The sequence below is a fragment of the Hemitrygon akajei genome, unplaced genomic scaffold (genome assembly GCF_048418815.1).
Source record: "Hemitrygon akajei unplaced genomic scaffold, sHemAka1.3 Scf000250, whole genome shotgun sequence".
Classification (NCBI taxonomy): domain Eukaryota; kingdom Metazoa; phylum Chordata; class Chondrichthyes; order Myliobatiformes; family Dasyatidae; genus Hemitrygon; species Hemitrygon akajei.
In genome coordinates, this window is record NW_027332130.1 from 47,695 (window position 1) to 74,789 (window position 27,095).

At 45.1% G+C, this 27,095-nt stretch overlaps 1 protein-coding gene across 3 annotated transcripts; it reads left to right on the top strand.

Moving 5' to 3' along the window:
- The first annotated feature begins 927 nt into the window (after positions 1 to 927).
- On the top strand, positions 928 to 25,702 carry LOC140724490 (uncharacterized). 3 transcript variants are annotated; one of them, XR_012098143.1, is made up of 3 exons: positions 928 to 1,030; positions 6,518 to 6,685; positions 25,365 to 25,702. XR_012098143.1 is itself a non-coding variant. In XM_073038937.1 (3 exons), exon 3 carries the CDS (start codon positions 15,321 to 15,323, stop codon positions 16,020 to 16,022), a length of 702 nt encoding a protein of 233 aa, XP_072895038.1. In that variant the 5' UTR covers positions 928 to 1,030; positions 6,518 to 6,685; positions 14,943 to 15,320; the 3' UTR covers positions 16,023 to 16,654. The 3 variants fall into 3 exon arrangements, 2 of the variants coding, with proteins under 2 accessions (XP_072895038.1, XP_072895039.1); XM_073038937.1 differs by lacking the exon at positions 25,365 to 25,702 and adding an exon at positions 14,943 to 16,654; XM_073038938.1 differs by lacking the exon at positions 25,365 to 25,702 and adding an exon at positions 14,943 to 16,654 and having other exon boundaries at positions 991 to 1,030; positions 6,522 to 6,685.
- Positions 25,703 to 27,095: the final 1,393 nt, after the last annotated feature.

Consider the following 27,095-nt stretch of genomic DNA (forward strand, 5'->3'; position numbering starts at 1 on the left):
GTTCCCTGTTATGTGTCCGGCTGTGCCGTGTTGTTGGTGGAGTGGGCAGCGTGGTGTTTGTCTCGATTCGGGTCACAACACCAGAATTGCCAGCGGGGTCCACACACAGTGTATTAGTCAACAGAGAACCTCTCGTCCCCGCAGTCTTTGTCTCCTGGTAAACTCAACACCCTGACAGTGTGGACCATAGATACCCCTTCCTCTCAGAGTCAGGGGATCATTCAGACAGCTGATCGCTGAGAGGAATTATATTTATTAGTCATTAAAGTTCACCCAGATTCGTTTGGACGGATTTGATGTGGAGTTCGGGGTGTCACAGTGAAAGGGTCGGACGGCCGAACTTTCTCCGTTGTCCAAACATCCTTCCAGGTGAGGCGACACTTCACCTGTGAATCTTCCGGGGTCGCCTCTTGTGTTCGCTGCTCCCGGTGCGGCCGCCTCTACACTGGTGACACCGGCTCCTCCGCGGTTGTGCGGGGTAGGGGTGTTTTTATCGGGTGTCGATATTATTGTTCCCTTTTGTGCGGGAGGTGTGGTTTTTGGGGTTTGAAGATTGGGATCCCGTACTTCTTGATCCGGGGGGTGGGGTAGGTTTGATTTTTCTCTGTGAACGACTTTCATGCTTTCTTTGTTTCGTGGTTCTCTGGAGAAGAAAAAAAACTCAGAGTTGTTTCTGGACACCTGCTTTGACAATAAATTAAGCTTTGAACTATCCGCTCCAAGCGGGACTTCCCAGTGTCCAAACATTTTCATTCCGATGTCCATTCCCGTTGCTACCCGGCCTGCTGTGTTCGGCCAGCATTTTGTTTGTGTTGCTTTGGATTTCCAGGATCTGCAGACTTTGTCGTGTTTGTGATTTACCTCTCCCTTGTCCCTCCGGCCTCCGGGCACTGGTGGCGTTGTGTGGATCTCCGGCCGTAGGCAACGATTAGCAGACCTCCGGCCACCGGTGGTGCTGCGGAGGAACTCCTGCCGAACGCATGCGCGGTGCGGACTGCCGCTGTTTGGCGGTTCTCTGATTCGAGCAGGGGTGAGTAGGGAATGATCCCGGTGTTGTGTAAATGTGGGCCGGTTGCATTGGGAAAGAGCCGGGTCCGAGCTCTACCGGACGGCTGGAGCAGGGGTGCAGTGGCAATTTTTTAGCTGCCGGATCTGTACGGGGGGAGGAGGTTGGTTGATTGATAAGTTCGTGGCCTAAGTTAGAAGGCCTGAAGTTATACAGCTCTCGGTACCTGCACGTGTAGTTCAACTCTTTGAATGATCATGCAGAAAGTTTGAAGTTAATAACTTTTGTGGTATTTGTGTTTCACATAATTGAAAATTGCTAGGTTTTGTAAAATTGACTCCTTCCACCTTGGGTCACGAACTTATCAATCACCCCAAGTTTGTGACACGCAATTTGTGTACCTGTTCATTTCATGTACCGGGCAACTGCCTTGCCCCATTCGTGTAATGAGCAGGTACACAAATTGGGTGTGACAGATATAGGGTTTCCTATAACGTCAAGCAGTAAACCAAGATGAAAGAAATATATGAATTCCAGAGCTCCACAGAAATATAGTGATAGTTAAGACATTAACAGGATTACAGCCTATCACTACATTTCAGTGTATAACTGGTACAATTAAACATATAATGCTTAATAATATGACAAAGTATTGCATGGTTGCACTTAACTGATTATCATAGAATATAATTATCAAGCAAGTAAAATAACTTTGTTTGCTTAGAAGCCAAAGGGTTGTTAGTGAGAAAAATTTACTTTAGGATTAGCGAGTAATCCACGGACCACCACAGATGTAGCCTCACTAGTATGACTGAGTCACAGCAGACGGCAGGGCCCGCAGTGCTTAGCAGTGTTCCTCAGAGGTATAAAAATAACAGAAATAAAGCAATTCATTTATTTTACACTTTAAGCGACCTAAATTGGAACCAAGTAATCATGTATGAAAAAAGAACCTCTGATGAACTATTGCTAAAGCCACGAATATTGGTGAATATTAGTCTCAAAAGTGGTAAGTTGGCAACTCTGCCTCGTACAGTTTCTCTCGGAGAAATGGTTGGATGGGAAGTGTACCTGTGAGTGTCGATACTCACAATATCGTCACACGTTGGGTGTTACATGGTTAAACCTTTACAGATCCTGTTTAGTCTTTAAATATATAAAAAGTTAAAGAAGCTTGAATCTTTACATAAATTATTATCGCATCTATACGAATAGAAAATTTGGTATTTTGGAAGTGATAAATGTTAACGGGAGGAGAGCAACCATTTGGGAGGTTTGGAAATGTGTTTTGTCTCGTTCATTGCCTCACTAAATTACTCTTTTTCCTATCAACACAAAGAGAAAAAGAGCCTCTTTCCCATCAGCTACAGTTGGTGGAGCGAGGCCAAGGGGTTGATCTGCTATTAATGATAGTTGAAATGACATAAAATTAGCTTAAAGCCTAGAAATGTCTTTTTTTCCATTTGGCTTGTAAAACAAACCTAAATTTATCCAGGTGTCGAAGAGGATTTTGGATGATTAGCTTGTGTATTTGATCAAAATCAGGACGAAGATAGATAGATAGATACTTTATTCATCCCCATGGGGAAATTCAACCTTTTTTCCAATGTCCCATACACTTGTTGTAGCAAAAACTAATTACATACAATACTTATCTCAGTAATAATATGATATGCATCTAAATCACTAACTCAAAAAGCATTAATAATAGCTTTAAAAAAAAGTTCTTAAGTCCTGGCAGTTGAATTGTAAAGCCTAATGGCATTGGGGAGTATTGACCTCTTCATCCTGTCTGAGGAGCATTGCATCGATAATAACCTGTCGCTGAAACTGCTTCTCTGTCTCTGGATGGTGCTATGTAGAGGATGTTCAGGGTTTTCCATAATTGACCGTAGCCTACTCAGCGCCCTTCGCTCAGCTACCGATGTTAAACTCTCCAGTACTTTGCCCACGACAGAGCCCGCCTTCCTTACCAGCTTATTAAGACGTGAGGCGTCCCTCTTCTTAATGCGAGCAGTGAATTTTTCTTTCATTGTTTTCGAATTTAAAACTTAGGTTTCGATGTTCATTCCTTGCTTAATATAGCTCCGTCCTGAAATCCAATGGTACCCATTGGAAAGAGCAGAAAAATGCTCGCACTTCTGTGCAGGTATTTCCCAGCTTCCTAGGACAACGGATCGAGCGAGAAGGAATTTCACAAATGCCTAAATAAAAAACAGTCACAGCTCCAGGATTTCACCAAAAACGATCAAATATCCTAATGTTATTAGTGGTATTTTTCCCCACCAGCCAACACCTCCGCTTCTGTAAAATTCCCTCTATTTAATATCCGGGGTTGTTAAATTCCGTGCTTGTTTATTTTGACTTTTTTACAGAGGTGTCAGAGCGGCGCTCCGGTGAGCTCTGGTAGCACTGCACCCCTGAATGTATGAGACAGCACAGTGTTAAAAGCAAAACCCTGAACAGTGTCGATGATCAGAGGGATCTTAGACTCCAAGTTCATCGCTCCCTGAAAGAGACTGCACAGATTGATCGGGTCGTTAAGAAGGCAAATGGCATGGTTGTCTTTATTAGTTGAAGCACTGAGTTCAAAACTCATGAAGTTGTGTTGCCGCTTTGTAAAACTTGTTAGCCCACATCTGGAGTGTTTAATACAGTTCTGGTCGCCCCCATTCTCGGAAGGATGTTGGGGCTTTGCAGAGGGCGCAGAAGAGGTTTACCAGGACACTGCCTGGATTAGAGGGCATGAGCTATAACGAGAGGCTGGACAAACTTGTGTTGTTTTCTCCAGAGCGGCGCAGGCTGGGGTGAGACTGGATGGACGTTTATAAGATTACGAGAGGAATAGATAGAGTGGACAGAGAGGAGATGTGAGGGGCAAGTTTGTTTATTTCCACAGAGTCCTGGGAAGCTGGAGTCTATGCCTGGGGTGTTAGACCCCACCAGTCATGTGATCCTATTTGCCCCTCCCATTTAACCGCAGATGTAACGATCTCTTTGTGCATGTTCACAATCTCCAGATGGGCGGTCACTCATCCTCCAACTCATCTCGCTTCCTGAGGCTCCTCACATTTGTCCTGGAGCTTTATGGTTGTTGTGTCTTCACCCGGACTGCGGTGGGTGAGAAAGGAGAACGTGCTTTACCGAGGGACTGGGAAGTCTAGGGGGGGAGAATGGTTTCTGTGATGTGCTGATCTGGATCCAAAGGTCTCTGCCGTTCCTCGCAGTCACGTCAGAGTAGTTACCGTGCAAAGCGTGAAGTGTCCGGATGGGAAACTTTCTATGGGGTGTTGATAAAAATTTGGTGAGGGTCAAAGTATATCTGGCAAAGTTCTTGTTGTTTTTGCTAATTCTGTCATTTTAGAATCTTTTGTACCATAGTATGTACTATTCATTCAGTACCTATGTGTTGCTGGAGGACCATCAGTGATCGTCCTTGATCCCTTCTCCTACCTGGTTCCATCTGCTCATCTTGTCCAACCTCTGTCCAGTCTCCTCACATCCCTCAGCCCCACTTCAGTGATATACATCAACCATCTGGGTCATCCTCAGTCCGCCTTGTATCCCACCACCTCAATGTTATATATCAGCAAACTTTCTTCCAACCCTTGTCTTCATTGTGAAGTGTTCTTTTGTACCTTTGGCCTCGCTGAGTTATTTCCAGAATCGGTTATTGTCAGCTGGAATGCCAGAGGGTCATCAGGTCCCAGTTCTGTTGTGCATTGGTGTGGAGGTGCTAGTTTATGAACAATGACGGGCTGACACACTGCAGCATTTTACTGGCAGCAAAGAGTACTGGGAGAGTTGGTGCTTGGGCTCTAATCCTGTGATCGGCATTCCAGGCAAATGGAACTGTTGGTGTTTTGGCTTTGACTTTGGTTTGAGCTTCTACAGATGGGGCTGGATGCTCATTCTGCAATGAAGCAGAAATTTCGAGCAGCTGGACATTGGTTGTGGTGAAATCCCGGATTGCACTACACAGTGTGAGATGTGGCGACAATGTGTCAGACTCTCAGGGTCGGTGAGTGGCAGGTTCAGCTGTGTGACTCTGTGAGGTTGGGTCCTGGGATATAACAGTTTTTGATCCAGGTAAAGTGGACCCAGGGATCGAGCTGCTTGGGCTTGTGAGGTGTTGAGTGAGTATTTCTGGTCTGGGATCAGAGGTTTGTTTCTGGAGTTCCTTTGGAAGCAATGACTGCCAGTCTGAGGAGAGGATGAGTTCCCATTTCATCCTCACAGGGAGAGGCTGTGAGTTTACAACAGTAGAAATAGACCCGTGAGTTTGGTGTTCAAACTGTGTTTGGAAATCACACAGTGGAAATCAGGCAGCTGTGCTGGAGATCTGCACTAAAAACTGAAAATGTTTGAAGTCATTCTGATGAAATGTTATTAATTGAATTGTATTGTAAGCTGTTCCTTACCTGCTGAGTGTTTCTGGTAATTCCAGTTTCTTTTTATTTCTTGGTTTATATTTCATGAAATGGACCTGTTTTAACCTGGAAATGAAAATGGCTGTGATAGTTTGTAGGCCTCCGTTAGAGTCTCTGCAAGTCTCCCCTCTCCACACCACCGATGTTGTCCAAGGGAAGGGCATTAGGACCCATACAGCTTGGCACTGGTGTCATCGCTCAAGGACACACAAGCAGCCTCTGCCAAGGCTCGAACTAGCAACCTTCAGATCACTAGACCAACGCCTTAACCACTCGGCCACGCGCCAGCACATGTGATAGTAGAACAGTAAAGAAAGCACAACGTTTCACTGTCAATTATCCTGGTACCAGTTTGTCTGTTATTCCTGGAAATGTGTTGAGTACAATAGTTGCTAACAAGGTTCACATGAATAATCTCAGGAATGATTGGCGTCATGTATGAGGAGCATTTGACGGTTCTGGACCTGTGCTCAATGGAGTTCAGAGGGACGGTGGGTGTGGTGGAGGGTTGTATGGTTAAGTAAACCTACCGAATGCTGAAAAGCCTGGATACAGTGGACATGGAGCGGATGTTTCCATTTGACAGAGTCTGTGATCTGACAGCACAGTCTCAGAATAAAGATGCTTCCCCTTAAAACTGAGATGAGAAAAATGTTTTGGCTAAAAGATGTCTGATCTGTGGAATTTGTTGCCACAGAGGTTGATTGAGGCTGCCATTTGGGTATATTTATGACAGAGATTAATATAGTCATGATTGGTGAGTAGCTTCAGGGTTGCAGGAGGAAGACAGGAATATGGTGTTGGAATAAAAATCAGCCATGGTTGAATGGTGGGCAGACCAGATGTATCGAATCACCTAATTCTGTTCCTGTGTCTTCCTGTGTCCATGACTGAATGATGGCTCCTTCCTATCCCATATCATTCTGTGAGATGTGAGGGACAATAAAAGATTGTTCACTGAGATCATTAACTCTGCCTTCAGTGTTTAAATTTCAGTGAGTTTTGTTCTTAGTAACATTACACAGAAATGTTTAGTTCTCCTTTTCATTATTAATGTGCTTCATTGTCTCTCTGGTTAAAGTTAGACCTGTGGTGAGAGATTTATTTGAAGAAAAACCCCAACTGGAGGCAAACCATGACTGAAGACAAGGGAACAGCAACAAGTGAACCAGCCCGAGGACTGAGAGCACCGACTGGAGAGAACCCATCTGACTCAGGGTTTCCATTGATTCAGTCAGGAGAAAGTTTGGTGAGTCTCATTTACTCAAACACTGGTCCTTTAGACATTACATACCTGCACAAAGGAAGGTAGGAAATAGTTGGAGTGAGACTGAATGTGCCCAGAAGTACCAGTTATGCCTCTGTCAGACCCAGTTGCAATCACTCCAGGTCTGGTAATGTGCTTCCAGCAGCCCAGCCCTTTGAAACCACTCCCATTCCCTCACAGGGGTTACTCAGTTCAAGATCTTGCATCCTCTGATGTAGCTTTTGGTCAGTTCTGAGTGGGGAGACGGAAGGAGAGGGGAGTGTTTATGCTGACTGTCTTTCAAAAACAGTATTTGTTTGAACTTGCTGCAAAATCTCTACCCATACCCTATACTTTCTCAACCAGATTATTGACATCGATGACAAGTAGCAATGGGCGTAACCTCAGGGAACGTCACTAAGCACGGGACTCAAGTCCAAGAAACAGCCTCTCACCATCACCCTCTACCTCCTACCACCCAGCCATTCCCAGACTCTGGGGCTCTGTAACAAACTCAATGTTAACAGGAAGATTAGTCAGTGATTAAGATGAAGAGAGAATTGTGGTCTCCTGAAAGGACACGCGAGCTGAACTGTCTGATCCAGTGGACCCCATCCACCCTCGTTGACAACGTAATTTACCCCTTGCCCACCCACCCAGGTCATGTTACTTCCGATAACCCACAGTACCCCAACCACCCTCCGTCCCGCCAGTGGCCCCACGCACTTCTGACCATTCACCCCACAGCGACACATAGACAGGCCCCCTTCACCCACGTCCACCCTCCCAGCTTGGGGAACCAGAGCAAACTGATCCCGCAATCTCGACTCAGTGCAAAACTAAAACCAGGGATGCAAGACTGGAGAGCCCGGAGCCTCCAGCTGTCCGGCTCGGTCCCGGCCCTTTCCCACTGCAACCGGTCCTCGATTTACACAAACCCGAGATTAACCCCTTTCTCACTGCCAACTGAACAGGAGAAACACCCGCATCAGCTGGGGTTGAGCTGCAGTTGGTCCCCGTATGTGTTAAAGCTCCCCGCTGTCGGATATGGAGACCAGAATCGTACGCGGTAAAACCATATAACAATTACAGCACGGAAACAGGCCATCTCAGCCCTTCTAGTCTGTGCCGAACGCTTACTCTCACCTAGTCCCACCGACCCGCACTCAGCCCATAACCCTCCATTCCTTTCCTGTACATATACCTATCCAATTCTTTAAAAATGACAAAATCGAACCTGCCTCTACCACTTCCACTGGAAGCTCGTTCCACACAGTTACCACTCTCTGAGTAAAGAAGTTACCCCTCGTGTTACCCCTAAACTTTTGCCCCTTAACTCTCAACTCATGTCCTCTTGTTTGAATCTCCCCTACACTCAAAGGAAAAAGCCTATCCACATCAACTTTATCAATCCCCACATAATTTTAAATACCTCTATCAAGCCCCCACCTCAACCTTCTACGCTCCAAAGAATAAAGACCTAACTTGTTCAACCTTTCTCTGTAACTTAGGTGCTGAAACCCAGGTAACATTCTAGTAAATCTTCTCTGTACTCTGTTGACATCTTTCCTATAATTCGGTGACCAGAACTGTATACAATACTCCAAATCTGGCCTCACCGATGCCTTGTACAATTTTAACGTTACATCCCAACTCCTATACTCAATGCTCTGACTTATAAAGGTCAGCATACCAAAAGCTTTCTTCACCACCACAGGAGATTCCACCTTCAGGGAAATATGCACCATTATTCCTAGATTTCCTCACACTGTCTACAAGCTTTCTCTATTTCTGAACTAACCTCCTCTCTCCTAGTCTCTTCAATTTGATTCCCCCCCCCCCCCCATTCATTCCAGTTTGAAATATCCCCAGTAGCCTTCGCAGATCTCCCCGCCAGGATATTGGTCCACCTCGGTTTCAAGAGCAACCCGTCCTTTTTGTACAGACCACACCTGCCCCAAAAGAGGTCCCAATGATCCAGAAACTTGAATCCCTGCCCCCTGCTCCAATCCCTCAGCCACACATTTATCCTCCACCTCATTCCATTACTACTGTCACTGTCGCGTGGCACAGGCAGTAATCCCGAGATTACTACCTTTGCGGACCTTCTTCTCGACTCCCTTCCTAACTCCCTATATTCTCCTTTCAGGACCTCTTCCCTTTTCCTACCTATGTCATTGGTACCTATATGAACCACGACCTCTGGCTCCTCACCCTCCCACTTCCGGATATCATGGATGCGATCAGAAACATCCAGGACCCTGGCACCAGGGAGGCAAACTACCATCCGGGTCTCCTGACTGCATCCACAGAATCGCCTATCTGACTCCCTAACTATTGAGTCCCCTATTGCTACTGCCTTCCTCTTCCTTTCCCTACCCTTCTGAGCCACAGGGCCGGACTCTGTGCCAGAGGCACGGCCACTGTTGTTTCCCCCAGGTAGGCTGTCTCCCCCCCCAACAGTACTCAAACAGGAGTACTTATTGTCAAGGGGTACAGCCACTGGGGTACTCTCTAGTACCTGACTCTTCCCCTTCCCCCTCCTAACCGTGACTCACCTGTCTGCCTCTCATGGCCCCGGTGTGACCACCTGCCTGTAACTCCTCTCTATCAACTCCTCGCTCTCCCTGACCAGACGAAGGTCATCGAGCTGCAGCTCCAGTTCCCTGGCACAGTCCCTTAGGAACTGCAGCTCGGCGCATCTGGCGCAGATGTGAACATCCGGGAGGCTGGGAGACTCCGGGACCTCCCACATCCGACACCGAGAACAGCAAGCTCCCTCACACTCATAATTCCCAGCATGGAACCGTAATCCCACGGTGGATTTGTTCGGTGACTTGTGAGCATACATGATTAATGACCCTGCAACTGGGGACTAAATAAATAGTTAGTCTAATAATTCTAATCAGACATACCATCTCCTTGTCTTTCTCCCTCACCCCTAGCTACTTACCCCATTTCCCTCACCACACCCTCTTCACAGTTCCTCTTCCTCTACTCCAGCCCTCCCTTCTTGCTCCCTCTCTCCCTCACTGTCTCAATTTTCCCTCACCCCTTCCTTATCATCGCCCCTCAATCATTCTTGTTTCTTCACCGCCACTCTCCCTCCCCTCTTCTCTTCCCTATCCCTCTCAGTTACACTGCTACTCGACCAGCCTCCCACTCTTTCACCCCTTTCCTCATGCTCTCCTTCTCTATCACCACTCTCTCTACTCCTCTAGTAACAAATCGTACTCCTCTCTCGTCTCTCTTCATCTCCTCACTCTCTCATACCTCTCTTCATTTCTCTCACACTCTCTCCCCTCTATCTATCTGGTTCTCTTACTCTTCCATTCTCTCCCTCCCATCCCACAATCCCTGCCCCTACCCCTATCACCCGCCATCTCACTCTCAGTCACCCTCTGCCTTCCCATCTCCATCTCCCCCTCTCGCACACTCTCTCGGCTCCCTCTAACTCTCTCTCACTCACTCACCTCCACCACTCTGTAACCTCCTCCATTTCCAGCCCTCTTCCTCTCTATCTGTCTCCCTACATCCCCCCTCCCCCCCAAACACTCTCCCTGCTGGCTCCCGTATCCCACACTGTCTTGCCCTCTTTGTCACCCTCTAAATGCACCACTCACCCCACGCGTTCACCCTCTTCTCTCTCTCTCTTAGTCTCTCAACCCCCTCTCCCTCTCTCAATCTCTCTCTCGCTCTCCTCTCTCTCCCTCCCTCCTGTCACACCCCTCACTTTGCACCTCATCCCATACATACATCAACAATATTTAAATGCAAAGTGGAATTTATAACAAGGATCCTTGTAGGTTGTAGATCTTCAGTAATGGTCTTTATATATGAGGATCAGAGGGATCTTGGGGTCCGAGTCCACAGGACACTCAAAGCAGCTGCGCAGGTTGACTCTGTGGTTAAGAAAGCATACGGTGCATTGGCCTTTATTAATCATGGGATTGAGTTTAAGAGCCGAGAGGTAATGTTGAGGCTATTTAGGACCCTGGTCAGATCCCACCTGAAGTATTGTTTTCTGTTCTGGTCGCCTGCTGGCTCCTGTATCCCACACTGTCTTCCCCTCTTTCTCACCCTCTAAATCTAACACTCATCCCATGCATTCTCCCTCTTTGCCCTCTCTCAGTTCTCCTCCTCCTCCTCCTCCTCCTCCTCCTCCTCCTCCTCCTCCTCCTCCTCCTCCTCCTCCTCCTCCTCCTCCTCCTCCTCCTCCTCCTCCTCCTCCTCCTCCCCCCCTCTCCCGTCACACCCCGTGCTCTGCACCTCATCCCATAGAGCGGTATGCGAATGGCTGGGCACCACTGGTCAAACTTCCTGTTACTGTGAATAAGTGAGTAGAAGGTGAACTGGTCTCCAAAATTCATAAAGATGAAATATTATTTTCCAAATTTAAGCAATATTAGTGTACTATTATGTTTTATACAATTTTAGAGTGAGAAAAAGGAAAGGAGCACCATGGAAAAGTTTGGGCACCCCAAGAGATTTGAGCTCTCAGTTAAATTTTACCAAGGTCTCAGACCTGAATTAGCTTGTTAGGTCAATAGCTTGTTCACAGTCGTCGTTAGGACAGGCCAGGTTATGCAAATCGCAAAGCTTTATAAATACCCTGTCTCTTCAAACCTTGTCCCAACAATCAGCAGCCATGGGCTCCTCTAAGCAGCTGCCTAGCACTCTGAAAGTTAAAATAAATGATGCCCACATAGCAGGAGAAGGCTATAAGAAGATAGCAAAGTGTTTTCATGTAGCCGTTTCCTCAGTTCGTAATGTAATTAAGAAATAGCAGTTAACAGGAATGGTGGAGGTCAAGTTGATGTCTGGAAGACCAAGAAAACTTTCTGAGAGAACTACTCGTAGGATCGCTGGAAAGGCAAATCAAAACCCCTGTTTGACTGTAAAAAGACCTTCAGGAAGATTTAGCAGCCTCTGGAGTGGTGGTGCACTGTTCTACTGTGCAGCAACACCTGCACAAACTTGACCTTCATGGAAGAGTCATCAGAAGAAAACCTTTCCTGCGTCCTCACCACAAAATTCAGCGTCAGAGGTTTTTCTGACATTGAAGGAAAGGTTGTTTTCTTGACACCAGACAGATGTTGTTCAGACCTCAGACAGAGTCAGTAATCAAATGCTTGAGCATGGTGCAATAGATGTGTTGAGCTGTGGAAATCACAATGCAAGAAGCATCGTAGCAAAGCCAGATGAGCCCAGGGCATGGAATTATGATATTGTAGGCATTACTGGGAATTGGTTGCACTCAACAGTCTGAGGGATCTAGAGGAACAAATTTGTAGAGAGTTCACAGACTACACCAAGAAGCAATAGTTGATATAGTCAGTGATATTAACTTTCCATATATTGACTGGGACTCCCATACTGTAAAAGGACTAGATGGGGTAGAGTTTCTCAAATGAGCCTTAATCTGTACGTAAAACATCCGGCGTAGAAGTGTGCAATAAGCTGTTGGGAAACGATCCAGGGCTGGTGACAGAAATTAGTGTATGGGAACACTTTGTGTATAGTGATCATAATGCCATGAGATTCCAAGTAAGTACCGAAAAACAGAGATCTGAACCTCTCGAGATTCTAAATTGGAGAAAGATCAATTTTTATGGTATTTGCAAGGATTTGACAAGGGTGGATTGGGACAGGCTGTTTTCTGGCAAAGGAGTACTTGGTGAGTGGGGGTTCTTCAGAAGTGAAATTTTGAGGGTGTAAAGTTTGTATGTGCCTGCCAAAATAAAAGTTGAAAGGTAACTGGTGCAGGGAACCTTTGTTTTCAAGAGATATCGAGGCCCCAGATATTTTGTTCCTCTAAATTCCTCAGGCTGTTGGGTGCTACCAAGACACATTAATGACTACAATATCATATATCCACACCCTGAGCTCATTTGACTTTCTTTAGTTGTCTTCTGTTGGTTTCTAAAAGCTTCCCAATAGTTTTTGCTCTATTATTTGTCCTCTCTTTGGCTTTTATGTTGACTTTGGCTTCTCATTTCAGCCATGGTTGTGTCCTCCTACCTTTCCATTTCTTCCACTTCTTTGGGATGTGTCTATCACTCAGCTCCGAAGTTGCTCCCAGAAACTCCAGCCATTGCTGCTCTGTCGTCACTCCTACCAGATTCCCCTTCCAGTCAGGTGTGGCCAGCTTCTCTGTCACAGAAACATGGAGAAGGTCAGAACAGAAACATGCCCACTCTGGACGATCAGAATGGTAATCTATACGGGAGACAAATAGATGGCGGAGGTTTTAAATAGTTGTTTTGCATCCGTATTTTCTCAGGAGATGGACACAGAGTCGATAGAGGTGAGGCAAAGCAACATCAACTTCAGAGTCCCTGGACAGATTACAGAGGTGGAGGGGTTTGCTGTCTTCAGGCAAATTAGCGTGGATCAATCCCCAGGGCCTGACAAGTTGTTCACTCGGACCCTGCAGAAGACAAGTGCAGAAATTGTCGGGGTCCAAGCTGAGATATTGAAATAATCCTTAGTGACAGGTGAGGTACTGGAGGATTGGAGGACAGCCGATGTTGTTCCACTGTTCGAGAGGGGCTCTAAGGAGAAACGAGAAAATGTTACGTTAGTGAGCTTGACATCAGTAGTAGGAAAGTTATTAAAACATATGTGCAGGAGCCGGATATATAAGTATTTGGATCGATGTGGACTGATTAAGGATAGACAGCATGGCTTTGTGCATGGTAGGTCATGTCTAACCAGTCTCTTGAGGAAGTTATCAGGGAAGTGGATGAAGGCAAGGCAGTGGATGTTGTCTACATGGACGTTAGCAAGGCACTTGACAAAGTCTCATACGGGAGGTTGGTCAAGAAGGTTAAGTCATTCAGCATTCAAGACGAGATAGTAAATTGGATGAGACACTGTCTTTGGGAGAAGCCAGAGTGTGATAGCAGATGGTTGCCTCTCTGACTGGAGGCCTGTGACTAGTGGTTGCCACAGGGATCAGTGCTGGATCTGTTGTTGTTTCTCATCTATATCAGTAATCTGGATGATAAGATGGTTAGGTATCAGCAAATTTGTGGATGAAACCGAGACTGGGGATTCAGCGGACTGCGAGAAGACTATCATGGCTTGCAGTGCGAACTGGACCAGGTGGAAATATGGCTTGAGAAATGGAAAACAGAATTCAATGCAGACAAGTGCGAGGTGTTGCATGTTGGTGAGACCTACCAGGGTGGGTCTTACACAGTGACTGGTCGGACATGGAGGAGTGTTGTCGAGGAAAGGGATCTGGGAATACAGGTCTATATTTCACTGAAAGTGGTGTCACAGTTTGATAGGGACGGAAAGAAAGATTTTGTCACATAGTCCTTCATAAACCAAAGTACTGAATGGTATGTTATGTTGACTTTGTACAAGACATTGGTGAGGCCTAATTTGGAGTATTGAGTGCAGTTTTGGTCAGCAACCTACAGGAAAGATGTAAAGACTTTGAAAGAGTTCAGAGAAAATTCACAAGGATGTTGCCAGGTCTGGACGACTTGGGTTATAAGGAGAGATTGAACAGGCCAGGACTTCATTCCTTGGAATGTAGAAGATTGAGGGGAGATTTGATGGAGTTATATGACTATTTAGAGGTTTATAGATAGTGTAAATGCAAGCTGGCTTTTACCACTGAGATGGGGTGCGACTACAACCAGAGGCCATGGGTTAAGGGTGAAAGGTGAAATGTTAAGGGGAACATGAGGGGAAACTTCTGCCGGGTGAGTTTCCAAAGAGATCACCAGCTCATAACCCAGCACGGAAGGAAAGCGTGCAGGGGAGCCAGCTGGATTCGAACTCAGGACCTTTCGTCCCGAAGTCTGGCACTGATGCCACTACGCCACCAGCCAGGTCAGGAGATATTGACATGGCATTGAAACTGTGGCACTTTAAATGAACATTACATAAAGGAAAACCCCAGCTACACGTCAACAAAGGCTATTTGTGTGAGAGGGTTTCTGTTACTGTGGGGCCAGGCACCCTTTCAGCTCAGTGGGAAGAGGGAATAATTCAAATGGACAGAGTCAAACAGAGCCAAGTCACAGATTGGAGATGGCATAAGTGCCCCATTCTTACAGAACATCAGAGGGTTTGAGGGTCGTTCCAGATACCAGCACTGTGCCCAGTTTGAAGGAGAATTCGCTCTCCAATGTGTTGGACCTTACTGTAACAGTGTGATGTCAGATCACACCTTGGCAACTCAAGTGATCTCATCTCAAATGTTGTCCTTCACCCACTGATGGATTTTTAAATCTTTTTACAGGTTAAAATCGACAAGGAATTTGTCTATGGGAATTCAAACACAACACACCAGTTGTGCTGTCTCTGTCTAGATATTTAAGGAGCAAGAGATTCAACCAGCCATCCTTCCTGCTCAGACTGTGGGGAGGGATTCACTCGGTCATCTGACCAACTGACATGTCCGTCATTTTACACAGGGGAGAGGCCGTTCACCTGCTCAGACTGTGAGAATGGATTCACTCGGTAATCTCAACTGAAGGTTCACGTTGGGCAAGGTCATTCATCTATTCTGTGTGTGGGAAGGGGTTCAGTCGGTTTTCCCACCTGTGGACACACCAGTCAGTTCACACTGGTCATCTGCTGAATTGGTGGGGATGGATTCTCTCAGTCATCTGGCCTAATGGCTCACCAGCGAGTTCACACCGGGCAGCGGCTGTTCGCCTGCTCAGAATGTGGGAAGGGATTCACTTGCTCATCTAAACTGAAGGTACATCAGCGTGTTCACACTGGGGAGAGGCCATTCACCTGCTCAGACTGTGGGAAGGGATTCACTTGCTCATCCACACTGAAGGCACACCAGCGAGTTCACACTGGGGTGTGGCCGTTCACCTGCTCAGAATGTGGGAAGGGATTCAGTCAGTCATCTGATCTACAAAAACACCAGCGAGTTCACACTGGGGAGAGGCCGTTCATCTGCTCAGACTGTGGGAAGGGATTCAGTCATTCATCCACCCTACACAGTCACCAACGAGTTCACACTGGGGAGAGGCCATTCACCTGCTCAGAATGTGGGAAAGGATTCAGTCATTCATCCACCTTACAGAGACACCAGCGAGTTCACACTGGGGAGAAGCCATTCACCTGCTCAGAATGTGGGAAAGGATTCACTCAATCATCTGATCTACAAAACCACCAGCGAGTTCACACTGGGGAGAGGCCATTCACCTGCTCAGTCTGTGGGAAGGGATTCACACAGTCGTCCAAACTATTGGCACACCAGTCAGTTCACACTGGGGAGCGGCCGTTCACCTGCTCAGACTGTGGGAAGGGATTCACGCTGTCATCTAATCTACTGAGACACCAGCGAGTTCACACTGGGTAGAGGCTGATCACCTGCTCAGACTTTGGGAAGAGATTCTCTCGGCCACCTCCACCAAGTGTGCATCATTGTCAAGTCAAACTGGAGTTTCAGGAAGGTATTAAGAAAGAGCAAGAATTCACTGGTAGAGAGGACGGAACCTGCTGCCTGAGGGTGGTTTCTGCCCAGAACATTTGGGCAGAACCCGCAGCGTCACAGTAGCAGTCCGAGAGCAGCGTCACATCGCCAGCCAGGAGCAGCGTCACAACCCACGGTAAGATGCCGAACTTTAAATAATTGTTGAGACTGTTTCAGGGAAAGGAGCACTGCTGTCACTGCGTTTGGGTTAACTCCGCCATCGGGATCATCGCACACAGGCACTTCTTGAAAATGGCGCGAGGCTTAAGAAGAGCTCGCAAACGTTCACCCAGTTTGGAACCATAACGGTCCAGTAGAGAAACGGAAGTGCAGGTCCGAAATCATCTCCGAAGTCCGACAGGCAGCCAGTTTTTCACCTAATCTTAATGCAAAGGTGAATGCTAATGCTACTGCCTTATGACTAATCTTGACTAGACTAATAACTGACATGACTGATTATTTATGACTACTGACTAATAAATAAGAACTATGAGCTGCCACACTTGCAAAAATAAAAATAAAAAAAGGAAAAAGAAGGAAAGTTGTTTGGTCATTGAGTGGAATCCGGTTAACCTGGAGTCCTGAAAAAGGAAGGGAATCAAGTTCAGATAAAACAACATCAAAGCATCACCAAAAAAGTTGTACTCTCACCTGTGAACAGCCTGCAGAGGGAATCAAACATGTTTGATCAAGCTATTGGGAAATCGGTTGAGCAACTCAAGCTAGAGAGAATGACAGCAAAAAGATTGTTTTCTCGTCTGGCCAACAGTATTACCAGGACCTATGAAGACATGCTGAGACCTATGAAGACCTATGAAGACTGAAGAGGAGCTCAGAGTGAGTTTCAATAAACTCACAATGGAAGCCGAGAGAGTCATGGAAGCCAATGATGATGCGGAGGCCGGACTCACTGCAGAACGGGAGGCGGAGCTGAACACAGAGAAAGTAGCTGTGTCAACTGAACAGCAAAAAGCTGACCTGGCAAAGACGGCAAATGAGTGAGAGTTGAAACTAAAGGAAATCAGAAGGCTGATCCAGGAGACTCTTTGGACCAACTTTGGAAATGTTGAGTTGCTCACAGTACTACAAGCAGCAGAGGATGAATGTGAAGACGTCGCTGCTGTACAACCCGATGGCCACCAGGAGGCGTATGTCTTCATGCTTAACCACCTGCAAGGACTGGTAAAGACAGCAAAGGAGGTGGGAACGATGGATCCCGCCAGGGGATCGGAAGCACCTTCAGAGTCGCCTAAAGGGGCTCGAACTCAACGTCCCTAAGTTGGTTTCCAAGAAGGCCCACTTCATACAGGCAAGGAGAAAGGAGGATGCTGAAAGACTAACACCGACAGCATTGGGCTTTTCCTCCAATTTTCCCACGCCAGCCATCAGACTGAAACCGACGGCCCTTCCCAAGTTTCCTGGCAGCAGACGTGATTTTCACAGGTGGAGAAAGGACTGGGAAACACTCTAGAGGCAGGGAGAGCCGACCGGTTCAAGAGAGGTGAAAAAGGTTCAACTGCTGGACAGTCTTGACGACAAAGTCAGAAGAGACCTTTGCCTCAGTACTTATAAAACTGCAGATGACATCTTCCGTGTTCTAGAAAACCGCTGTGGAAATCGAGCATGGAAATCGGAAGTGGGATAGTATCGGCGTAGCATGCGAGTCAAAATGCGGGGATTGCGGCTGCGGAAACTGCCAGCCGGGCGGCAAAGGAATGACTCTTGCTGAAGAGAGGGAACTTGTATACAAATTCATATAAAATCAAAGCAATAGTGATAAGGGAGAAAGAAAGGCACGAACATTGACTTCTCTAACTTCCGTTAATGCGCCTCCTCCCCTTCTTACCCCATCCCTGACATATTTAGTTGCCCATCACTCTGCCTGTTCTCCATTTCCCTCTGGTGCTCCCCTCCCCCTTTCTTCCTCCCTAAGCCTCTGTCCCATGATCCTTTCCCTTCTCCAGCTCTGTATCACTTTTGCCAATCACCTTTCCAGCTTTCAGCTTCACTCCGCCCCCTCCGGTCCTCTCCTATCATTTCGCATTTCCCCCTCCCCCTCCTACTTTCAAATCTCTTAGTATCTTTCCTTTCTGTTAGTTCTGACGAAGGGTCTCGGCCTGAGACGTTGACAGTGCTTCTCCCTATAGATGCCGCCTGGCCTGCTGTGTTCCACCAGCATTGTGTGTGTGTTGTTTGAATTTCCAGCATCTGCAGATTTCCTCGTGTTTGCACAATATACGAAGGATACTTCACATTATGGATCATATATACAAAAAAATAAAATCAAAGCAATAGTGATAAGCGTGTACGCTGAAAAGGCATTTGATTCGGTTAATTGGAATTTTCTTTACAGAGTTTTACATAGATTTGGTTTCCATAACAATTATTAAAACTATACAGGCACTATATGACAACCCTACCGCTAGGATTAAAATCAATGGATATTTATCAAATAGTCTTACCCTGGAAAGGGGCACAAGACAGGGTTGTGCATGGTCAGCACTACTCTTCGCATTATATCTGGAACCATTTGCTCAATACATCAGACAAAATGGGGAATTACTAGTAAAGGGACAGAGCATAAATTGGCTTGTTATGTGGATGACATTTTGATCTATCTAGGGCAACCAACATACTCTACCTGATTGATGCAATCCTTTGAACAATATGGTCAATTATCAGGATACAAGATCAACACAGATAAAACCCAATTACTTTCATATTACTATAGCCCACCAAGAGAAATTGAAAGTAGATATCCCTGGGCATGGCAAACAGAGTCTTTCAAATATTTGGGCATCATTATGCCAAAAGATTAGGCAACATTATCAGAATGTAATTATCAGCCTTTATATAAAAAAAAACATTAAGGAATATCTAGCAAGATGGAACCTGATTCCTTTCTTTTAGTTTCAGTTCAAGGATTGAGTCTATTATAATGAATATACTGCCCAGACTGTTATATCTCTTTCAGACCCTACCAATAGATATTAATCAAAATCAATTCAATGAATGGAACAAGATGTTATCAAGGTATATTTGGCAAGGTAAAAGGCCTAGAGTTCGTCTCAAAACTTTGCAATTAGCAAAGGAAAAGGGTGGATGCGGCCTAACTTCTCTTAGAGGTTATTATTTTGCAGCACAGTTGAGAGCTGTGATATGCTGGAGCAACCCATCATATGACGCTCAATGGAAAAACATTGAGGAGCGAGTACTTCCCATCCCCATGCAAGCAGTTTTGGCTGATAATAACTTGCAAAGGTACATAAATACTATTGATAATCCATGGGTGAAATTGACTCTTAAAATATGGAAAACTACTATAAAAGAATATAATCTCGAGCGAGATACTGCAATTCTTAAATGGTGTGCATATGACTCGGATTTTACACCAAATAAATTGGATGCTAGATTTAAGGACTGGACAGCTAAAGGAATAACAGTTCTTTGCAACATAATGAAAGAAGGAACACTGTTCAGCTTTGAAATGCTGAAAGAGAAACATTTAGAAAAACAAGATTTTTATCAGTATATATAGATGCGTCAGTATGTTAATAGGATGCTTAAAATTGTAATCAAGGCAAGTATATGCATGTTAGAGCTATTTAGAAAAGCATATAATTCAGATAACGGTAGTAGAATTATTTCAAGCATGAATAAGGGTTTGTCAAATCTTAAAATACATTTGACTTCATACATTAAAACAAAATGGGAGAAGCAAGGAGAGAAATTATATCTGAGGAAGAATGGACAATGGAGGTATCAATGGAAGTGTACCAGTTCTCAGAAATGGAGGGAGTTCGGACTGAAAAACTTGATAAGATATTTTATTACACCCTTTTAGAAATCCCATTATGATAGTAACCTCGCTGTTTGCTGGAGAAACTGGAAATCGAAATGCAAATCATTATTATATTTTTTGTGACTGCCCTGTTATCAAAGACTATTGGAGGGGGATACACAATGCCCGACCTGGCATCTTTAAATGTGAAATACCCTTGGGGAGTAAGTCCATATATTTTGGATATATACATCAAGAATGGTTGAAAAAAAGATAAATATTTAATGAATATATTGTTGGCGGCTGGTAAAAAGACTGTTACTAGGAAATGGTTATCACAGGAGAGCCCAACTTTAAATGCATGGATGGAAATTACAATGGACATTTACAAAATGGAGAAGATAATCATAATCTGGAACAAATTGATTCATACTGGGAAAAATGGTTTAACTACATAATGCCTCATAGGCCTGATTTTATTCTCACAAATCAATGAATATGTTGTAAAAAAAAAGATCACTCCCGACTTGTACAAAGTTTTTTTTTTCCTTTTGCTTGTTTTTTCTTTCACTCTTTTCTATAAGTGTATACCTCAGATAAATTCTATGCGGAGATTTGTGGCATATATGATTATATGATATATATCTACAATATCTGAGATACATCTTCTGGAAATGTTTGATGATGAACTTCAATTAAAAAAACAAGAAAAAACAGATAAAACTTTTAAGTATATATTTTCATCAAAAATGAACAGGATTCAGCACTCCATGTGTGTATATGCAATCGTGATAAGAAATACAGACCAGAAAACTTAAATGAGAGGCCAACTCAGAACAATAAATCATCACTCTGGAAGAAAACATTAACCAGTGGAATGAGTACGATCCTCCATGGGAGACATCCCAACGATCTGAGCAGACTAGATGGTGACAAGGAAGCCTTGGGCACCTGACTGAGAGTTGGAGACTCTCAAAAAGGGGTTCCCTGCAGAAATACAGGACAAGATGTTTTACAAAAGGGGGAAAACATCAAAAATACATGAAATATAAACAAACAAGGCAGTAAGTGCAGAAAATGCCAGAGAAACCAGACACAATCCAACACATTCCAGGATCCTGCAGCAGTAACTCAATCACATTACTTACAAAGGTACAAACAAATGGCAAATATCATTCACCAAAATCTTGCTTTAAAATACAAACTCATGAATGCCCTCCATCACTTCATAGAGGTACCATAAATTCAAGCCCGATACAGTTTTAGTGTCAAAATCTTACAAATTATATGATAATCAATACATTATTTCAGATAGGACAATCCATAATAACCATCCGGATATAATATTATAGGATAAACAAACAGGAACAACTCCCCCAACAGATTAAACCATTCCCAGCACACCTGTGTTCCTCGACCAGTGGAGTACCGCACCACAGGCATTGTTTGTGTCATCAGTCAGACAACCGAAAGATTTTCTCTGTCAATCAGCTTCCAAATGTTGCGACTCTGTCATTCGTTGCCACGTCCCACTACTGATTCCCTTCTCTTCCTCACCCGACCATTGCCCAGAGCCCCAAACTCTGCCCTGTGTAGACCCCCCTTGGGTTTCTGACCCTGCTTCGTTGAACATCTGACAGGTGGTTCCCCATTCCGCTTTCAGTCTTTAAAGGACGGGTGTTTTCAACAACTTTTAGAAGCAGGGAAAATGACCCATAATGTGGAAATGAGTCGTGAATAAGGAAGTTAACTACCAAAGTAATTCTTCCTCAGTCCAGAGATGAGAGGGGCGAAGAACATGTTGGACAGAACTGCAGTCAGCTCGTCTTCTTCAGTCTGCAGGGAATTCAAGGGGAACCTCTTCACCCAGAAAGTGGTGACTGAAACCCATTCCACAGGGAGAACGAGAGGGGAACAACAGGGGAGGATTTAAAAGGACAGTCTTGGAACAGAATCAGTGGTAGGGTTTAGCAGGCCTGAGATGACTCTCTACAGTACACTAGCAGTGTTATAAATTCAACAGATTCCGAAGACTTACTAATGAGGCCGACATTATGCAGGTGTTCCAAACTATAAGTGTACAAAAACGGAGAATGTGCGCAGTTGAGAGAATTCGGCCTTTTCTCCTTGGAGCGACTGAGGATGAGAGGTAACCTGATAGAGGTGTACAAGATGATGAGAGGCATTGATCGTGTAGATAGTCAGCGGCTTTTCCTCAGGGCTAAAATGGCTGCCACAGAGGGCACTGGTTTAATGTGCTTGGGAGCAGGTACAGAGGAGATGTCAGGGGTAAGTTTTATACTCAGAGTGGTGAGTGCTTGGAATGGGCTGCCGGCAATGGTGGTGGAGGCGGCTACGATAGGGTCTTTTAAGAGACTACTGGATAGGTACACGGAGCTTAGAAAAATAGAGGGCTATGGGTGACCCTCGTAAATTCTAATTTAGGGGCATGCTCAGCACAACTTTGTGGGCCGAAGGGCCTGTATTATGCTGTAGGTTTTCTAAGTTTATTTTTTTCTTTTACCCCATTTTTGTGGAATCAACAACCAGAGAGGACTGGTTTAAGGTGAGAGAGGATTGATTTAATAGAGATCCCAGGGGAAAATTATTAATCCACTCTCCCTTCCGGTTCATTGTTTAACTAACACGATGAGTGCACTCTCTGGTTGGAGGAGCAACACCTCATATTACATCCGGATGGCATGAACATCGATATCTTTAACTTCTATCTCCATGTTTTCATTTCATCAACCCACACGCCAGTCTCCTCCATTCTGTCTCCTCACTTCTCTCTCCTCCGCTGCGGATTTTCTCCGTCTGGTTCCCCTTTACTTCCCCATTGTCCGCTCTCCTCTCCTATCAGATTCCTCCTTTTCAGCCCTTTGCATTTTCCACCTACCACCTCACAGCGTCTCACTTCATCTCCCACCTCCCCCACCCACTCACCTTCACTCTTATCTGGCTTCACCTATCATCTACCAGCTTGGACTCTTTCCACTCCCCGCACCATCTTATTCCGGCTCCTCCCCACTTCCAGTCCTGATGAAGGGTCCCGGCAGGAAATCTCTGTTTTGCTTTATCCCCCTCTATAGAAGCTACCTGACCTCCTGACTTCCTCCAACATTTTGTGTCTGTTACTTTGCATCTCCAACATCTGCAGAATCTCATCGGGACAGAGTGCAGAATGCAGAGACTACATCGGGTCTCACTAATGTCGAGGAGGTCACACCTGGAAAACTGGAAACAGTAGATGATCCCAACAGGCACGATGTTGAAAAGTTGCCTCAAATGGAAGGACTGTTTGGGACCCTGACTAGTGGTGAGGAGAGTGGTTAGGGGCAGGTCTGGCACTTCATCCACTTGCAGTTGGCTTCCAGTCCACTACACAACTCTACCGCTGTAAACCGCTCCCTCTTATGGACAACACTGCCCCTTAGTGGTGATTTGCCATAATAACAGGACCCCCAGATCGGTGGACTCCATTGTCACCCGATGGCGCTCTGCCGCAAAAACGCTGAGAGACAGAAATGTGACGCTGCAGCTGCTGAAATGTTTCTTCAAGATTCAGGGTTGTTTAATTCCATTTCCAGCAGACACGTGTAAATGAGGTTGAAATAATTATTACTCCAGTTCCAAGGCAATACAGAAACACAATAGTAGCAACATATATCCACTGCTTATATACAGTGCACGGATTGATTGTATGTTCATAAAGTGACGCTCGGCATAGGATGCCTGCATATAAGATGACAGACAGGAAATGTTAAAGTAGAGGTGTTTGGTGTTGTGGAAGTGTGGGTTAGAGGGTAGAGATATTTATCAGCTTTACTGCTTGGGAAAAGTAGCTGTCCCAGAGGCTGGTAGTCCTGGTGAGGACGCTGCATATCTACCCCCGATGGGAGTGAGACAAATAGTCCATGAGTGGGATGGCTGGAGGTAGATTATGAAAATTAGGTTGGTGCTTGATCACAAGAGAGGGAATTTGGAAAATACTAATGAGATGCTTTTAGAATAGCTTGTAATTGTGCCCTCTTGAGAAATGTTGATTCTGTATTGGGTGTTGTCAAAAGAACCAAATTTGATTAGGGAGATTATGGTAAAGGAAACATGTTGACGCTGTGATCATAACTTGTTGCAATTCACCCTGCACTTTGAGAAGGGAAAGGTACAACAAGATGCATCATTATTAGTGGGGTGAGGGGAACTACGGAGGCAAGGGAGAAGAGCTTACCGAAGTTGATTGGAAGGGGACACTAGCAGGGATGATGGCAGAATAGCAATGGCTGGAGTTGTTCAACGTGACAGCCTCAGGGTTGAAATGAAACACATCATATTCCAACTGCATAGCTCCAACCTGAAGGCATGAATATCGATTTCTCCTTCCAGTAAAAAAATCACAGCTCATCGCCTTTCCTTCTACTTTCCCCCGAGTAACGTAACTTTACACATTCTGACCACTGACATCTGGGACTTCGATACTCCTGCCAGCGTCTTCCAAAGAGTACGATACTGATTCAGTACATCAGCCATCACCTTGTACCCCCACCCCATTACTACCTCTCCAGCATCATTCCCCAGTGGTTTGATATCCAATTCTGCCTCTCTTTTACACTGTACGTACCTGAAGAAAAAATGATATCTCTTTAATATTTCTGGCTAGCTCACCTAAGTATTCTATTTTTTCCTTTTTAATGATTTTAGTTGCACTCTGATCATTTTTAAAAGCTTCCCAATCCTCTAACTTCCCAGTAATTTTTGTTCTGTGCCCTCTCTTTGTTTTATATGTTGTCTTTGGTTTCTCTTATCAGCCACGGTTTTGTCACCTTACCTTTAGAATACCACTTCCTCTCTGTGAGTTCCGAATTGCTTCCAGAAATTCCAGCCATTGTTGCTCTGTTTTCATTCCTGCCCGTGTTCTTTTCAAATCAATTTTGACAATTTTTTCTCTCATTCCTCTCTAATTCTCTTTATTCCACATCTGACTTTAGTTTCTCCTTCTCTAATGTCGGGGTGAATTTGATCAGATTAAGATCACTTGTCCCGAAGGGGGTTCCTTGAACTCAAGTGACCTAATTAATTCCGGTTCATTACAACACCCAATCCAGAATAGCTGATCCCCAAGTGGGCTCAGCCACGAGCTGCTCTAAAAAAGCATCTTGTAGACATTCTAGGAATTCCTCCTCTTGAGACCAACACCATCCTGATTTTCCTAATCATCTGCATGACAATCCCCCATGACTATTGTAACATTGCCCTTTTGGCACTCATTTTCTATCTCTCATTGAAATTTGTGGACCACATACTTACTACTGTTTTGGGGTCACTATACAATTCCCATCAGGGTCTTTTTGTACATTTGCTATTTCTTAATACTACCCACAGATTCTACACCGCCCAACCCTATGCCACCTCTTATTTAATGATTTTATTTAATATTTCACCAACAGAGTCACACAACCCCACGGTCGGCTTGTTATTTCACTAAACATATAAATATCTGGGAAACAGGAAGACCTGCAGATGCAAGAAATCAAGAGAAATTCACACAAAGTGCTGGAGAAGCTCAGCAGGTCAGGCAGCATCTATGGATGGGAATCAACATTTCCGGCCATGACCCTTCACCGGGACTCGTGATAACCACGTATCTGAAAAGTCAACAAGCAAAAACAACAGAAAGTAGTGCAATATTGGGAAAATCGTCGACAAATTTTATTTCAAGGCTTTAAAAAACTGCCGAACAGAGCTCAATAGTTAACAATTACAACAAAGGCAATAAACACTTCCATCAATACCGACATTGACTTTTTTAACTGAAAATATCTTAGTCCCACTTCAATCAGTAAAATTTACAAAGATAAGTAAGAACTGAAATAACAAGTTTAGAAAAGAATATTTACACTCAAACCCACTGAGATTAACACGACTTTGGACAGAAAGAGGAAGAGGAATAACACAAATGAGAAAAAAAATCACATAAGACCATAAGACACAGGGGCAGAATCGGCCATTTGGCCCATCGAGTCTGCTCCACCATTTCATCATCAGCTGATCCAATCTGCCCTTTAGTCCCATTCCCCCGCCTTCTCACCATAACCTTTGATGCCCTGACTACTCAGATACCTATCAATCACTGCCTTAAACACACCCAATGACTTGGCCTCCACTGCCACCCATGGCAACAAATGCCACAGATTCACCACCCTCTGACTAAAAAAAATTCTCCGCATCTCTGTTCTGAATGGGCGCCCTGCAAACCTTAAGTCATGCCCTCTTGTACTAGACTCCCCCAGTCACTCTCGAAATTGCATTCAGCAACGGGGATGGACAAATATCCAGCCTACAGCTTATTGAAACTTTCTCCCCAATGTGAACCCAGTCGTGTGTTACAAGGTTAAATTACTGAGTGAATCCCTTCCCATATTCACAGCAGGTGAATGGCCTCTCCCCAGTGGAACACAATGATGCAGCCTTGGTGGAGACGGTTGAGAGAATCTCTTCCCAAAGTCTGACCAGACGATCAGCCTCTAACTGGTGTGAACTCGCTGGTGTTTTAATAGATGAGATGATCGTGTGAATGCCTTCCCACATTCACAGGTCGAAGGCCTCTCCCCAGTGGAACTCACTTGTATGCCAGCAGATCAGATGACTGAGTGAATCCCTTCTCACAATCTGAGCGGGTGAAATCCCTCTCTGCTGTGTGAACTGAATGGTGAGTCACTAGGTGAGATGATTTGGTGAATCCCTGTCCACAGTCTGAGTAGGTGAACAGCCTCTCCCCAGTGTGAACTCGCTGGTGACTCTGTAGGTTGAAAGATCGAGTGAATCTATTCCCACAGTCTGGGCAGGTGAACAGCTACTCCCCAGTGTGAACATGATGGTGTCTCTGTAGGTTAGATGACTGAGTGAATCTCTTCCCACAGACTGAACAGGTGAAATCCCTCACTGCAGTGTGAACTGACTGGTGAGTCACTAGGTGAGATGATGTGGTGAATCTCTTCCCACAGTCTGAGCCACACAACCCCATCAGTTCCATTATCCAGATCACTGACAAACCATGTGAGAAGTAGTGGACCGAATACTGACCCCTGAAGACCACAAGTCACTGCTGGCCAACCAGAAAAGGCCCCTTTTATTCCCACTCACTGCCTCTTGGCTGTCAGCCATTCCTCTATCCATGC